At 43.7% G+C, this 13,145-nt stretch overlaps 2 protein-coding genes and 1 long non-coding RNA gene across 3 annotated transcripts; 1 reads left to right on the top strand and 2 right to left on the bottom strand.

Moving 5' to 3' along the window:
* Positions 1-3,318: 3,318 nt before the first annotated feature.
* hoxa2b (homeobox A2b) lies at positions 3,319-5,505 on the bottom strand. The gene is made up of 2 exons (XM_030392801.1): positions 4,717-5,505; positions 3,319-4,187 (listed from the first exon to the last, which is right to left on the bottom strand). The coding sequence occupies exons 1-2, from the start codon at positions 5,111-5,113 to the stop codon at positions 3,505-3,507; spliced, it is 1,080 nt and encodes a 359-aa protein (XP_030248661.1). The 5' UTR covers positions 5,114-5,505; the 3' UTR covers positions 3,319-3,504.
* Positions 5,506-6,131: 626 nt separating this feature from the next.
* Positions 6,132-7,582, top strand: LOC115566802 (uncharacterized). The gene is made up of 2 exons (XR_003981080.1): positions 6,132-6,689; positions 7,337-7,582. It is a non-coding gene; the product is annotated as an uncharacterized LOC115566802 (long non-coding RNA).
* Positions 7,583-11,143: 3,561 nt separating this feature from the next.
* On the bottom strand, positions 11,144-13,109 carry hoxa9b (homeobox A9b). Its single transcript, XM_030394498.1, has 2 exons — positions 12,377-13,109; positions 11,144-11,854 (listed from the first exon to the last, which is right to left on the bottom strand). Exons 1-2 carry the CDS (start codon positions 12,897-12,899, stop codon positions 11,616-11,618), a joined length of 762 nt encoding a protein of 253 aa, XP_030250358.1. The 5' UTR covers positions 12,900-13,109; the 3' UTR covers positions 11,144-11,615.
* Between the last annotated feature and the right edge of the window lie 36 nt (positions 13,110-13,145).

Genomic DNA, 13,145 nt, shown 5'->3' with positions numbered 1-13,145 from the left:
AGAGTGTGACGCTGCTAGCAGAGGACTTAGAGAGTGGCCTAGGCTATCTGGTTAGCATGCTAACTCAAGTAGTAGACATCGCTATAATACACTGTATAGACATTATAACATCAAAACTGTTAGTTTTTCACACTCTGTTGATAATTTTAGCTTATTTCAAGCAACAAATTCTTACATAATGCACCTTCAATTAACCTTTCAAATTGTGGATGCAAACTCTACTCAAGACCCGAAACTTACCAAATATGTGAAAATGTTAACAAAATGCTTAAGACAGACAGTTATGATGTTATGATTTCTATATATCTTATTACAGAGATATCTACTGAAGTCAGCATGGCCCGTCCTGGTCCAAAAAGTCCTGCGCTAGCGGTGTAACACATCCCTGGTCCCTGAGCTCCCAGTCTGGACTGCTAGCTGCATGGCTAACTGAGCTTACTAGCTAATGGCAGCTACTGTTCATAGCAGTTAGCAATTACTCCTGTGATACTTTGCCTCCTCTTTGTTTTAGGAATTAATTGACAGGTGGCCGATTCGTACATGTTGCACTTTTTAATCCTTAATTGTATTTTGAAGAATTGCCGCATCATTTGCATCTTCTCTCTAACACCATTTTTATCATTTTGTGTTGCTCAGTCGATAAGAAACACGCATTTCCATCATATCTGATGCAGGCAGTGAACCACTGCTGGCAAGAGTCACACAACAAGCCTTCACTTCTTACAGTGAAGCCTCCTGGTGTATTCAGTGTCACACTGTTTATAAAGGTGTCAGTCATTCATTAGTCATCTTCTGACAGGCTGTATCAGCCAATCCAGGTTGAAAAGGCCGAGCCTTTGAACTGTATCGCCTGTTGTTGTTGAGAAATGAGACAGAGATGTCAGTGTGGCTCTGGAGGGGCTGTGTGAAGAGCCTCAGCTTGTGCCGTAGCTGCAGGTGGTGGACAGTGTTTGTCAGAGCTGCCTGACACTCAGACTTACTTCAGTTTCAGTCCAGGAGCTTTGAGAAGAGTAATGCCCTCACGATTATCACAGTCTGTTCTGGTCTGTCTTATTTGTCCTAGCATAAAGGAAGAGATGTGTCGGGATAGTTAAGAATATACACCCTGCATCGATGAATTTGTCTATATCTGCTTTACATATTTATGATTTTTGAATGGATTTGCAGTCGATCTTATTCCAAGAAAAAAAGCCACCAGACCTTCAGATCATTTGATTGGTTGCCATGTGATAAATGATCACTCTTCACGCTTCTTATTGCAAAATGAAACCTCAGATTGTCGCCTACTCTTCATTTTCTGACGTCACTTCCTGTTTAACATTATCCGAGTACAGACAATAAATTCTTTATGAGCCTCAGATCCTCTGTGGTCATTCAAAACCTGACCCCCTACTGACCCGGCAGTAGTTCCTCCCAGTTTGGAGAGGAGAGGGGAGCCGGCTTGACCTTTGACCTGTGTGTGTGTTTCCATGTGTGTCTGTGTGTAGTCTGTGTGTGTGTGTGTGTGTGTGTGTGTGTGTTGTATCTAGTTTCCCATAAAGCCTCATCTCACAAACTCCTCCTTATGATCGACTCCTTCCCCCTTTGATGACGTGTTTTTAATCCACTCAGTGCACGTCCACCAAGCTGTTTCATATAACCCACAATAAATCAAATATCTGATTATGTCGTGTCTTTAGGAATTCTAAAGTTGTCATGGTGAAAACATGCAAATGTAGGGAGAAAAAAAAACGTTTAATTGTGTTCTCGTAAAATGAATAAGCAGATCATTCGAAGGAACCATTTGTCTGAGCTCTTATAAATAATGAGCACAACATGAGAGAGGGTATTTGTGGTTGCAGTGCTGTACACTCTGTAGACACTGACAGGCTGACACAGTGCGGTCTAAGGATTCAAAGTGAGTTCAGTGGCTTCTGCACCAAATCAGATCTGACTGCCTCCCTGCCTCCTGGGCTTTCAGTCATTTTCCCTAGTTAGTCCCTGTTTTCAAAATGATCACAATTAGCCATCGAGTAATGTGCAGCTCAGTGGGAAAAGCAGCTTGCACGCTCACATCACCATTTTCTTGTATTACTGCTGCACACAAACACACACACACACACACACACACACACAGACCAAACACACAGCTTAAAAATGAATCCTGCAGACTCAAATTAATCAATGAGTGCTATTATTAATCTTGTGATTCCTGGATCCATCTTTGACTTCAGCTTTCCATCAAGCATTTCCCCCTAAACATTTAATAACAGCATCCTAATATTAATAATAATATTATTAAAAGAGCAGCCGCTGCTCTTTCGCTGTGACATACGCGACTCCAACGCGCCGGGGTTCAACTGGTCGGTGTGAAAAATTCCTTTAGTAACAAATAAAAAGAAAATCTGTTCGGTGAACATAAATGCAACGTTATAGTAATTTACAATAAATGAATGGAATATATATATAGGCTATGTATTCTATTATTTGACTGATATCTGACCGTGCAGGGACATTTTTAAACAAAACCCTGTTTAATTATAATTTACAGCAATTTGGAAAAAGAAAGTCTCATCTCAGCTGTTTTCAATTAAGCGTAAACATATTTAAAACCATTAAAAGTTTTTGGTTTGGGAGGGGAAAAATCCACAGTGGCTTCAGGCGGGATTCTTAATTCAAAAAGATTGCACTACATTGCGGATCAGGCTATAAACAAGCACCCTCAGTGCTGTGAGTTTTATAGGCAATAAAATTTAATTAGAGAGCCAAGAAAAGTCATAGCTTTTGGCCTGGGACTCCTTGCAGGCAGTTCTCACTGCAAATTCTGCTTTTTTCGGGGTTTAAAGCATGCGGGGGCGATCAATCTTCCATTTTGTTTCGGTTTTTTCTCCTGCTCAGATAAATCACAGCAGAACCACGGGCACGTTTAAAGAACAGGTTTCAACTCAACCTATGAAAGTAAATTTTTAAAAAAACCCAAAAAAAACGTGATGCATCTGTATTAATTCAAATGTTTATCTCTCCTGCGCACTTCCGTGTTCACTGGAGCAATTTGTTTTGTGGAAGTTCGAGATTGTAAAATCAATAGTGTCTTTATTCTGCAAGACCATAAATTCAGTAAAAATACCCTGTGGCTTTTAAATTAAACCGTTTATATTCTACCTTCTGTGACTACTGTGAGAAACTATTCAGCACTATGAATTATGCATGAACAAAATTCATTTCTCTCACGGCCAAAACTCTTAAATATATTATTGTTTTAATGAGTCCTAGAATCAATACGCTCTCCAAACTTTTCCTTGATGGTGTGGGGGGAATAAGACAAAATGGCGCTGCTGATTCCAATCAATGTAAAGTTTTTTATTTTCAAGAAAAATATTATGCTCAGTTATAGTCGAAATCCACATTAAAAAAAATAAACTGTGCAAACTGCCCGTACAGGCTGAAGTGTTTCATTTTGTTCTCGCTTTAACTTACCGTATCTGTGAGAGGCTACAACTAACACCAGAACCACACATTAGAATTTCAATAGCTCAAGTTCTGCAGATCGATGGTCGTGAGTGTTTCTGAGAAAAGGTCAAAAGTTTCGGCCGATAAAGGCAGAGGGCTCTCCGCGCAATCTGACAAGCTCGGTGAGAAAGAGGAGGAGGACGAGAAGACGTGGAAATCCTGCAAAGACACGTCCAGGCCGGGGGAGTGATCATTGTCTGGGCCTATTGTGGACACGCAGATGGGAACAGTGGGAGCCGCGTTTGGAAAATGTTTCAGATTTTTCTCATTGCTGCTCAAAGGCGTGACAGGCGGGCTCTGGCTGTCCCCATTGTGCCCGTTGTGACACAAGGTATTCTGCTGGAAATACCTCTCCCTCTCCAGGAGCGTCCCGGCCGCGCCGCCGCCGTCCGCCTCAGGCTCGAACTCGTCCTCCGGCCCGTCGCCCGCGCAGGCGTACTTCCCCTCGCTGTCCCGGTTCTCCTTGCAGTGCGTCTGCCTCTTGTGCTTCATCCTCCGGTTCTGAAACCACACTTTCACCTGCTTCTCCGTTAAATCCAGCAGCGCGGCGATCTCCACTCGCCTCGGTCTGCACAGGTACTTGTTAAAATGAAACTCCTTCTCCAGCTCCAGGAGCTGGGTGTTGGTGTACGCGGTCCTCAGCCTCCGGGATCCACCGCCGGCACCGGCACCAGCATCGTCTGGGACCTCTGGTGAACCTAAAAAAAAAAAAAAATAGATAAATAAAGCAATGAATTTTTTTTTTAATCACAGAAAATAAAACAGACACACATACACACAGAAAATGTGTGCGTGTGTGTGTGTGTGTGTGTGTGTGTGTGTGCGTGCGTGTGTGTGTGTGTGTATGGATGTGTGTGGTGGAAAACAAGCTCCATGGGGGGAAACTTGTGGCGAGCAAAGGGAGCGAGACTGGGAAGATTTATGGGCCCCCGGCAGAATATGATGGGTCTACGTGGACAGGACAGGACGGAGGGTGAAGATTAATGAACATGCCAGCTGCTGGCCCGTGTAAGAATAATCTATCACTCTCCATTACTGTCAAACATTAACACTCTTACACTGCATCACAAGTCGGTGCGTTACTTGATGAGATTAAGCATGCTTAAATCACAAATCCTGTGGACGCCCACGCTGCACAAGGCCCGGGATGCGGCTCCTTACAGAGGGGGGAAACCCTCAGACAATGAGGAGCCTTCTACATGGAGGTTATTAATCATCATGTCTTGCCTTGGGGGGAGAAGTAGAGTGGCGAGGAGTCCGCCGTAGTCGCGGAAGCAGCAGCAGCAGCAGGAGAAGAAGAAGAAGCAGGCTGGTTGTTCCTCTTGATGCTCTTCTTCTCCTTCATCCACGGGTACTCCGGGGGCAGGGATGCAGCCTGCAGCGGGCTGCTGCAGCCTCCCAGAGCCTGCTTTGAGCGGCTGTGGCGTGGGTGGATGCTCGGGTTCAAGCCGGGGATGGTGTGCTCAAAAGGAGGAGGAATCAGTGTCGACTGTGAAAGCGCCGGGCTCTTGATTGATGAACTTTGAAATGCATCACCGACAGGGTTAGCGAGAGATGTCAGGCACTCAGCGAGCGACGGCTGGCTGTTGATGAAACCACTTTCTCGCCCAAATTCGTAATTCATCTCCTCCTTCTCTTGTCCCCTACAAAAAAAAAAAAAAAAAAAAAAAAAAAAAGAAAGAAAAGAAAAAGGAAACCCGCCGATTTACTCTCAGAGTGGATTCGGATTTAATAAGCAGTTTATTTTCATAAAGCAAACTGGATATAGTCGCGTGGAGACCTCTGTGCCATAAACTATTGCTTTCATGAGGACATGGTTGGAATTAGACCGTGCTGCTTGTCACATGATTACATCTGCCCAATGACAATTTGGGGTTTTTATCAAAAGAAGCCACTGTCCCCTGTGATTGATCGAGAAAGTCGGAGGGGTAACGCCTCATTCCGGGGGTAGGGGTTGCTTTATTTACACATTTTTTTGGGTCAGTTTGTCCACCGCTGCCCCCCCCTCCCCTCCCAAACCGTGCCTTCTTCTGCGCGTCCACGCAGTGTGCCGTGCGGGTACGCGCTTGTGAGCCTTGGTCTGTGAAGGTGTGTGTGTGTGTGTGTGTGTGTGTGTGTGTGTGTGTGTGTGTGTGCGTGTGTGTGTGTGTGTGTGTGTGTCGTGTTTAATGTCCACGGTGGCACTCCACAAATCATCACTCCGACCGGCAACATTCGCATCTCATAACGTCTCCACACTCGTTATCAGCGCCGAGGCGTTAATCTAATGAGATTTTCATGAAAGGCTCTGCTTGGAGAGGAAAAGCTGCACCAGACACCCAACAACATAAGCACCCCTCCCCCAATACACACACACACACACACACACACACACAAGCAGGAGAAGGAGGTAAAGATAGAGAAGAATCCGTGTTTAATGATTTCGATCAGATTTTTGCGCATTTTGATTCTTGATTCTTCTTCTCCTTCCTCTTAATAAATCCTGTTATTATAACCCACTTAATCATTGAAGTGTTTATATGAAATCTACTAAAAACAATATTTTGTGTCAATATAAAAAAGGCACTCATTTAACAGGCATGTTCCACCATTTTTTACAGTTAACACCTCCCTGCACCACACACACATGGCATTTTATTTCTTCTATCCCACCTAACAGGGATCCTGTTGACCTCAGCCCTCCTCCATATACACTTCAGCATCATTGGCTCTAACATGAAATGATTTGCCACTGTAGTGCGAAGCGGAGGAAAAGGTGCGGATCTGATGGCTGTTTATTGCTCCGGCTCTAAACAAAGAGCCCTGGTAGCCTGAGCGTGATCAATCTTTCTCGCCAAAAGGTCTGACAGCTCCCTGCCCTAAGAACACATTTAAAGCATCTAACACTCCCCGAGATCATACATGGACCAGGAAGAGAGGGCAGCCACTCTGTAGGTTTAAAAAAAGGGCTGTAGGAGAAGGTTGTTTTCTTAAATGTAGAAATGTGGGGATTTCTTTTGGATGAGACGCACGGCCATTACGCACAAAGATGTCTCTGTTTTTTTTGTTTTGTTTTACACTAGAAATCCATCCAAAGATGAAACTGTCGCCCTTTTTCGTTTGCAGAAGGGACTACACTGACACAGAAGACAGGAATGGACTCGGTCAGTGGTTTAGAAACGAACGGAGCAGCTTTTACATAGGAGCAATTGTCTGCTGAGGTGAGTGGGTGTTGGCATTCAGCAGAAATCCCATTCAGTCTCGTACCTTTCTCTCGCTCAGATACCCCGCGAAGAAGTCTTTTCTGTGAGCTGCGTTTCTCCAAGAATGATTCGCTTTTATCACACTTGCTTGAACGTTTTTTTATTTGAATCCATATAACTGTATTTCTGCTCTCTGATGTATTGTTATTGCTGTGTTATTTGTGAGGATGTACTCTGAATACAAGGCAGATCTTGGGAATTAACAATATTCTAATATCAACCCTGATACTAGCCTGAATTGTAAGAATTTTATCTCATTTTATTTTGAATTTAAATTGATTTTTTTTTGTGCTTATATTGTTGTCAAATTGTGTGGTTATTGCTGCATATAATTATCCAAACCACCCACATGCATTCTCTAGTTATTTGTCATTAGAATTTAGATGAATAATGGTGTGTGTGTGTATATGGATTTACACAGGTGTAGAGGCAGGACAGTGATACAAAGAGAACAAAGATGAACCTCGACAGTGTTTTCACACAAACCCTGCAGCCGCACGCTGGACATTTCATACTGCAGCTACATTTTTCTTTTTGATTTACGTCCACTGCTGCTGTTCGGAGCTGAACGGACATAAAGTCACGTTTTTCTGCCTCGAATGCAGACAGGAGACGGTGTCTGGATGAGCTGAGAGCAAGAGAGGCACGTTTCCCGTCTGTTCCGAGACAACAAGAGACATCTGGGAGGCAAGCAGGCCAAAACCTGCCAACACCGAGGAGTCCCTTTTAAATAATTAAAAAAAACCTGCTTTAATGACCATGCTAGGCTTATCTGTGATGTGATATTATTTCAATTTAACCTGATGTAAATGTTTACCCAGACGTAGAAAATTAAATTTTTTAAACATTTACCGAGTCTGTTTCTGCTTTTCAGTGTTTAAAACAGTCTTCATTAAGCGGATGGTGCAATAACACATTTACAACACATTTATCACGCACTTAGTTATAAACTGCGGAAATTCTATTTGCTGAAATGACTGAGAGTGTTCACGAGAGTGTTTATGAGGAGGTTGTTTCCGTCATTAACGCTGCATGTTATCATACATCACATCATATTCTGCCTGTGGATGGAGAGAAGAAAACACATTTAGCTGCGTGCCGTGTGTGTGTGTGTATGTGTGTGTGTGTGTGTGTGTGTGTGTGTGTGTGTCCTGGAAACAAAGCGGTATGTTCACGACAGGATTTTTCACATTACACGTTTATTTATCGAGCCCCCCCCCCCCAACACCCGGATTCATGGGAGAGATCTGACAGATACTACTACTCAAAGGGCCGCAAATCACACGGTTGTGATGCACGAAGAAGACGTGCAGAAATATCGCGATGCCTTCATTGTCCCCTAAGAAGGCAAATTAGCGGGGTAAAATGTGGGGTCACGGCAAACGGAGTAACAGAAATGTGACATGATACAAGAACCCACCTTTTGAGAGAGGGGAAGTCTGTCCGTCAGCTCCCTGATTCAGAGGTCCTGCTCTGCTGCCCTGCGGGTAAAAGCAAAAATGTACAACGTGAACATGGCTTTTTAAAGAAGAATTTGAAGCAATAAGCATGCAAAGAAAAATATGTAGGATAACACTGGTATCTGTGGCTGATGAAAGAGGCTATCTAACAGTAGTTAGCCCCGGAACAAATGGGAATAATTCATGCTCTGTTTGAGTAACGCAATAACAGAACTATTATGGTCATGTGTTCGTACATTTTTGTCTAATAAGACACTCGATCAGATCAGACGGGTTCCGTGGACTAATTTGTGTCAGGAATAAGTTTGCCAACCCCTGCTTTGGAAAGCAAAGTCCAAACTATTCCCTTTTCAAATCTGAAATGGTGTCAGTGTGGCTCAATAATCTATCCGCACAAATGCAAAAAATAACCCTAACCCTGCACAAAACAGTCCTGTCTAATATCACGAGACAAGCTCACTGTCCACATGTAAACGACACACTAATGGCAGCGAGGATAAGTGGGTGCAACACTCTCCCATGTGCTCATGACTTTACTCCCCTGAACTTCTTCCTCCAGAGTTCACCCGCGGCCTCCTCTGTCACCGCTGGTGTCACGGGGTTTGATGTATAGGGGTCACCGGAGGTCCCACCGCAAACAACGTCCGAGCAACTTTCTGTTTTTCCTGCAACACGGCTCCACTCGAATGGAAGAGATCCACGCAGACAAGCACAGGGGATCAGACAGGAATGCCATCTTTACGCACACCGCGCTGTTTCCGAAGAGAGACTTCACTGGAGGTTCTCTAATCTTATCGTGTCCTCTTTAAGAAATGTGAACATCAAGTTGTCTGCGATAACTTTACAGTTTTCCCCCCAAAAGGAAATAAGAGACTTAATGAGCTACATGTGGATGACCTTTGGGGGTGAGAGAAGGAGGGAGGGGGTGAGGGAGAGGTGGAGGTTGAGGGGAAACCAGGAAGAGAGGTAAAGCTTGTTGGGGTATAATTTCTATTTGTAGGAACTCAAGTTCAACGCTCAATTTGGGTCCAGTGAAGTCTAATCCAGCTCCTGGGGGAATGATGACATGCTGCTATAGAGTGTGTGTGTGTGTGTGTGTGTGTGTGTATGTGTGTGTAGGGGGATAATCATGCGTGGTCAAACTGTCACCTCAGTCATGGTCAATGCACATGTTCATGGATACAAAATGTTTATTTTTGCTTTCTATATCAATATAAGAATCAATGAATCCTTAATCATAATGTCTACAGACTGTCTTCTAAGCTATTCAAAAGACACAAAATGGAGTCATTTGAAAATCTGTGGCTGCAATAAGCAGAGAAGGAACCCCCGGCCGAGCAGAGTCCCACTTAAATTAAACGATGATTTTTAGAAGAGCAATTGATGCCACATATGACGATAGAATGAAACCGAACACAAAGCAGGACTCGGTGATTTACGACGAAAACGTCTGGAAACTGGTGCAGCCCTGTGATGATAAATTGGGAGTGGTCTCGGTGTGCCGTGAACGCACCACCCGGATTGCTCCTCAGACAGGCCGCTGCCTCCACCTGCTGGCGGCGCGAGAACAGCACCGAGCACTGAGGCAGGACGCTGGTGCTCTGTTCAGTTTTTAGTCTTTCTTTTATCATTATTTGGACATTAAAAATATATATATACATATATTATATTTTCTGTTTGTTCACCAGATAAAGCGATGTATGTTGTGGGATATATACCAGTGTGTGTGTGTGTGTGTGTGTGTGTGTGTGTGTGTGTGTGTGTGAGTGTGTGTGTGTGTGTGTGTGTGTGTGTGTGCGCGCGCGCGTGTGTGTGTCGACACAGCGACCGAACAACAAACGGATGTCTCTGCTCTGAGACACTGAGACGGTCTAATTGTTGGTAGACGGTCATAAAGTAATTAGACAGACCCATCTGCAGTCCTGTCAGACCTTACACCTCTTATTCTTATCTCCTCTGCTTACGTGTGTGGGTGGGTGCGTGTGTGTGCGCGCGCTGCAGGCCTCCTATCTCAAAGCAGTATCACATATTTGACCGTCGGCCCGAGCCTCATTACAAACGCTGCCTCGCTGCAGTCAGAGCCTCTACATGCTCTGCTGTTTTCGCACCTTATAAACAGCCGAGGCTGTGATTGTGGTTTATTGCACGAGGGCATCTAGTTTAGTTTTGTGGGGCTTTCAAAGGCCGAAAAATGTCCAACAACGTCTCGCGCGCACACATGTTGCGATTCCGACAATAATTAAGTGCTAACGAATCTATAAACGCACAAATGCGCCTCGGTGTCGCTTTAATTTGCTCTCGCTCTTTGAAGACGTCGTGTTTGTAATTGTTACATCGCTGTGCGTCGCTGGTTTGCAGTCCATGCAGCTGATTTAATTTCCCAAAAGGTCCGTAATCGAATGATCCAAGAATATCCAAACTTAATTAAAGTAACCGCGGTCATTTTTCATCTCTGTATTTAGTATTTGTTTGAACAGGATGCCTGGACTCTTTCAAAATAAAATAAATAAAAAACAGTTACTATAAATGTTTCAATCAAATAAACACCCTTCTCATTTCCGCAATAATGTAATCGTAATATATGAATATTGTTATGAGAAACTTCTTGCCAGGAGGGTTGACAAAAGTCTTTGAGGGAGAAAATAAATCTGGAGAGGCCTTTGTGGGTTGTTTGCGCCATAAAGCTCGCTGGTTACAAACCAGAAGACGTAGTAAAAGTTTGTATTTAAACCTTTTTTTCCTTTTCCTTCTTCTTGATATAAATTCATGTTAGGTGACAGGAAGTGGAAATTCTTATTTTGTTGAAATTGTTTTGAATGTTCTTGTTTTTGTTTTTTAAGGTAAACTCAGGCGAAAGTTGCTCATTATATACATTCTTAGTACATGTTTTTTTGTCAGAATATGTTTGGTATATTATGTAAAAAAGAAATGACTACAATTAATGAGACATGGTAGTTTTTTCTCATGTGCTATACAAACTACTCTTTATTGTGGATGGAACCAGCAAACGACGAGGTATTTGAAGTGCGAACACAGTGTTTTCACAAATGGATCAACAGTTAGAATAGAATAAAAACAACATCTATATTGCAAAAAAGAAACAAAACAATAAGTTAGACAATTCAAATAGGTAGCTGAAAGACATTCAGGTAGTCGAGGAACATTTCATGCAAATAGCAAATGTAGCGTGGTTAACTATCTCTGTGCGTAAAATGCAACACATCTAAATTCTGACGAGACGTTTTTGTCCTCTCACAAACATCAAATCTGGATATCATAGGAAATGAAAAGAACATCCAGCATTTTTTCATAACGACACAAACTTTACAACGACATGTGTAACAGGTCAGGAATATTAAGGACACACTCCCACCCCTCTCTCCCTCTCTCCCTCCCTCCCCCAACAGCAGTCCCAAATAACAAGTTAACTGTCTCTCCGCCGGTCTTTGTTTTCTTTCTTCATCTTCATCCTGCGGTTCTGAAACCAGATTTTCACTTGTCTCTCGGTCAAACTCAGGAGTCTCGCTATCTCGTATCTACGATCCCGGGGGAGGTACATGTTAAACAGAAACTCCTTTTCCAGTTCGAGGATTTGGTGCTTTGTATAGGGGCAACGCTTTTTTCGGGTGGGCTTCGCGTGAAGCCAGTTGGACGATGGATCATCTGGAAACAGGAGGGTCAAAACCAGGAGACAGTAGAGTTAAAAAAAAAAAAAATTAAAAACAAAAAAAACAAGAGTGTACTGTCGGATGGAGAATATGCTGCTGCTGCTGCTGCTGCTGCTGCTGCTGCTGCTGACAGGAGTGTGTATTTGTGAAATAAATTATTTTTGGTGTATTTCCACCCTGCGCTGAGCTATTCGAGGACTGAGGATGGCAAATTCCACACCACATTCCTTCGTAGATGTTTCAAATTATACAGTGAAGTATGTCAACCACCTTGACGAATATCTGTACAGCAGATCATGTCACTGAGCTGTAAATTTATCGTTTCTCTGTCAGCCAAATCAAAAATGTGCCCCCATTTTTAAATTTTTAAATTTTTTATTTTTTGCCTACTAAACCAAGCCTGTGCCATCCTAAACAATCCCTCCACATCCTCAAGCCTTTAATACCATTTGCTCACTCATCTAAACGGGTTCCACAGAGAGACCAGAGTAAAAAATTTAAACACTGCATCGCTTACTTGCATCCACCTCCCTCACTTCCTCTGCTGACGGGCTCTCCTCCGCGGCTTTCGACGCGCCGGACGTGGTTTCGCAGGGAATCTCCGCGAGGGACGCCTCGTTTCCAATGTCAGACAAAAGAGGTGTGTGCGTCTCCAGAGTTGTACATTCGGCACTCCCAATCAGAGGTTCGGGTTTAATCTCGTAATGCATGGTCGTCGAAGGTAATCCCGTCAAACACAGGGACGCGGACACCGGATCCAACGCCCAGGAGCGCGTAAACATGCCATCGCCGTCCCCGCTCGCGTACGGGTGATGTATATAAGTCGGGGTGGCTGTGTTCGGAGGGTGGGCCGAGATGGGACTCCAAGATCCACCAAAAATAGAAGATTTCGCCTGCAAGGGGAAAGACTCGTGTCCGCCATATTCGGTGAGCATCGCCTGCTCCACCCCTGCAGCTGATGAGTACCTCGGTACCATATCCTCCTGCTGCTCGGGAAGAGCAGACGACTCGACGTAATAACTCGTCCCCAACGTCGACATTGCAAAAAAAAAAAAAAAAAAGGCAACGACAAAAAAAAAAAAAATAAATTAAAATAGCGCTTTAGTTTCCTGATAGATTCAGAAGCAGCAGATTCATTTCATTTAACGAGCTGCTCTCCTGCACCAGCTAAAGGGGCTCAATGCGTCCAGCAAGTTGAACCTTGCCCAAGACTGGATAGGGCGCCCCGAACACGTGACCGTGGGACAGAACAATAAATAATAAATCAGCCTGCTGCTCAAGTAAAT

The sequence above is a fragment of the Sparus aurata genome, chromosome 17 (genome assembly GCF_900880675.1).
Source record: "Sparus aurata chromosome 17, fSpaAur1.1, whole genome shotgun sequence".
Classification (NCBI taxonomy): domain Eukaryota; kingdom Metazoa; phylum Chordata; class Actinopteri; order Spariformes; family Sparidae; genus Sparus; species Sparus aurata.
The sequence above is the reverse complement of the archived record's forward strand: the minus strand, read 5'-3'. Positions and strand labels throughout refer to the sequence as shown.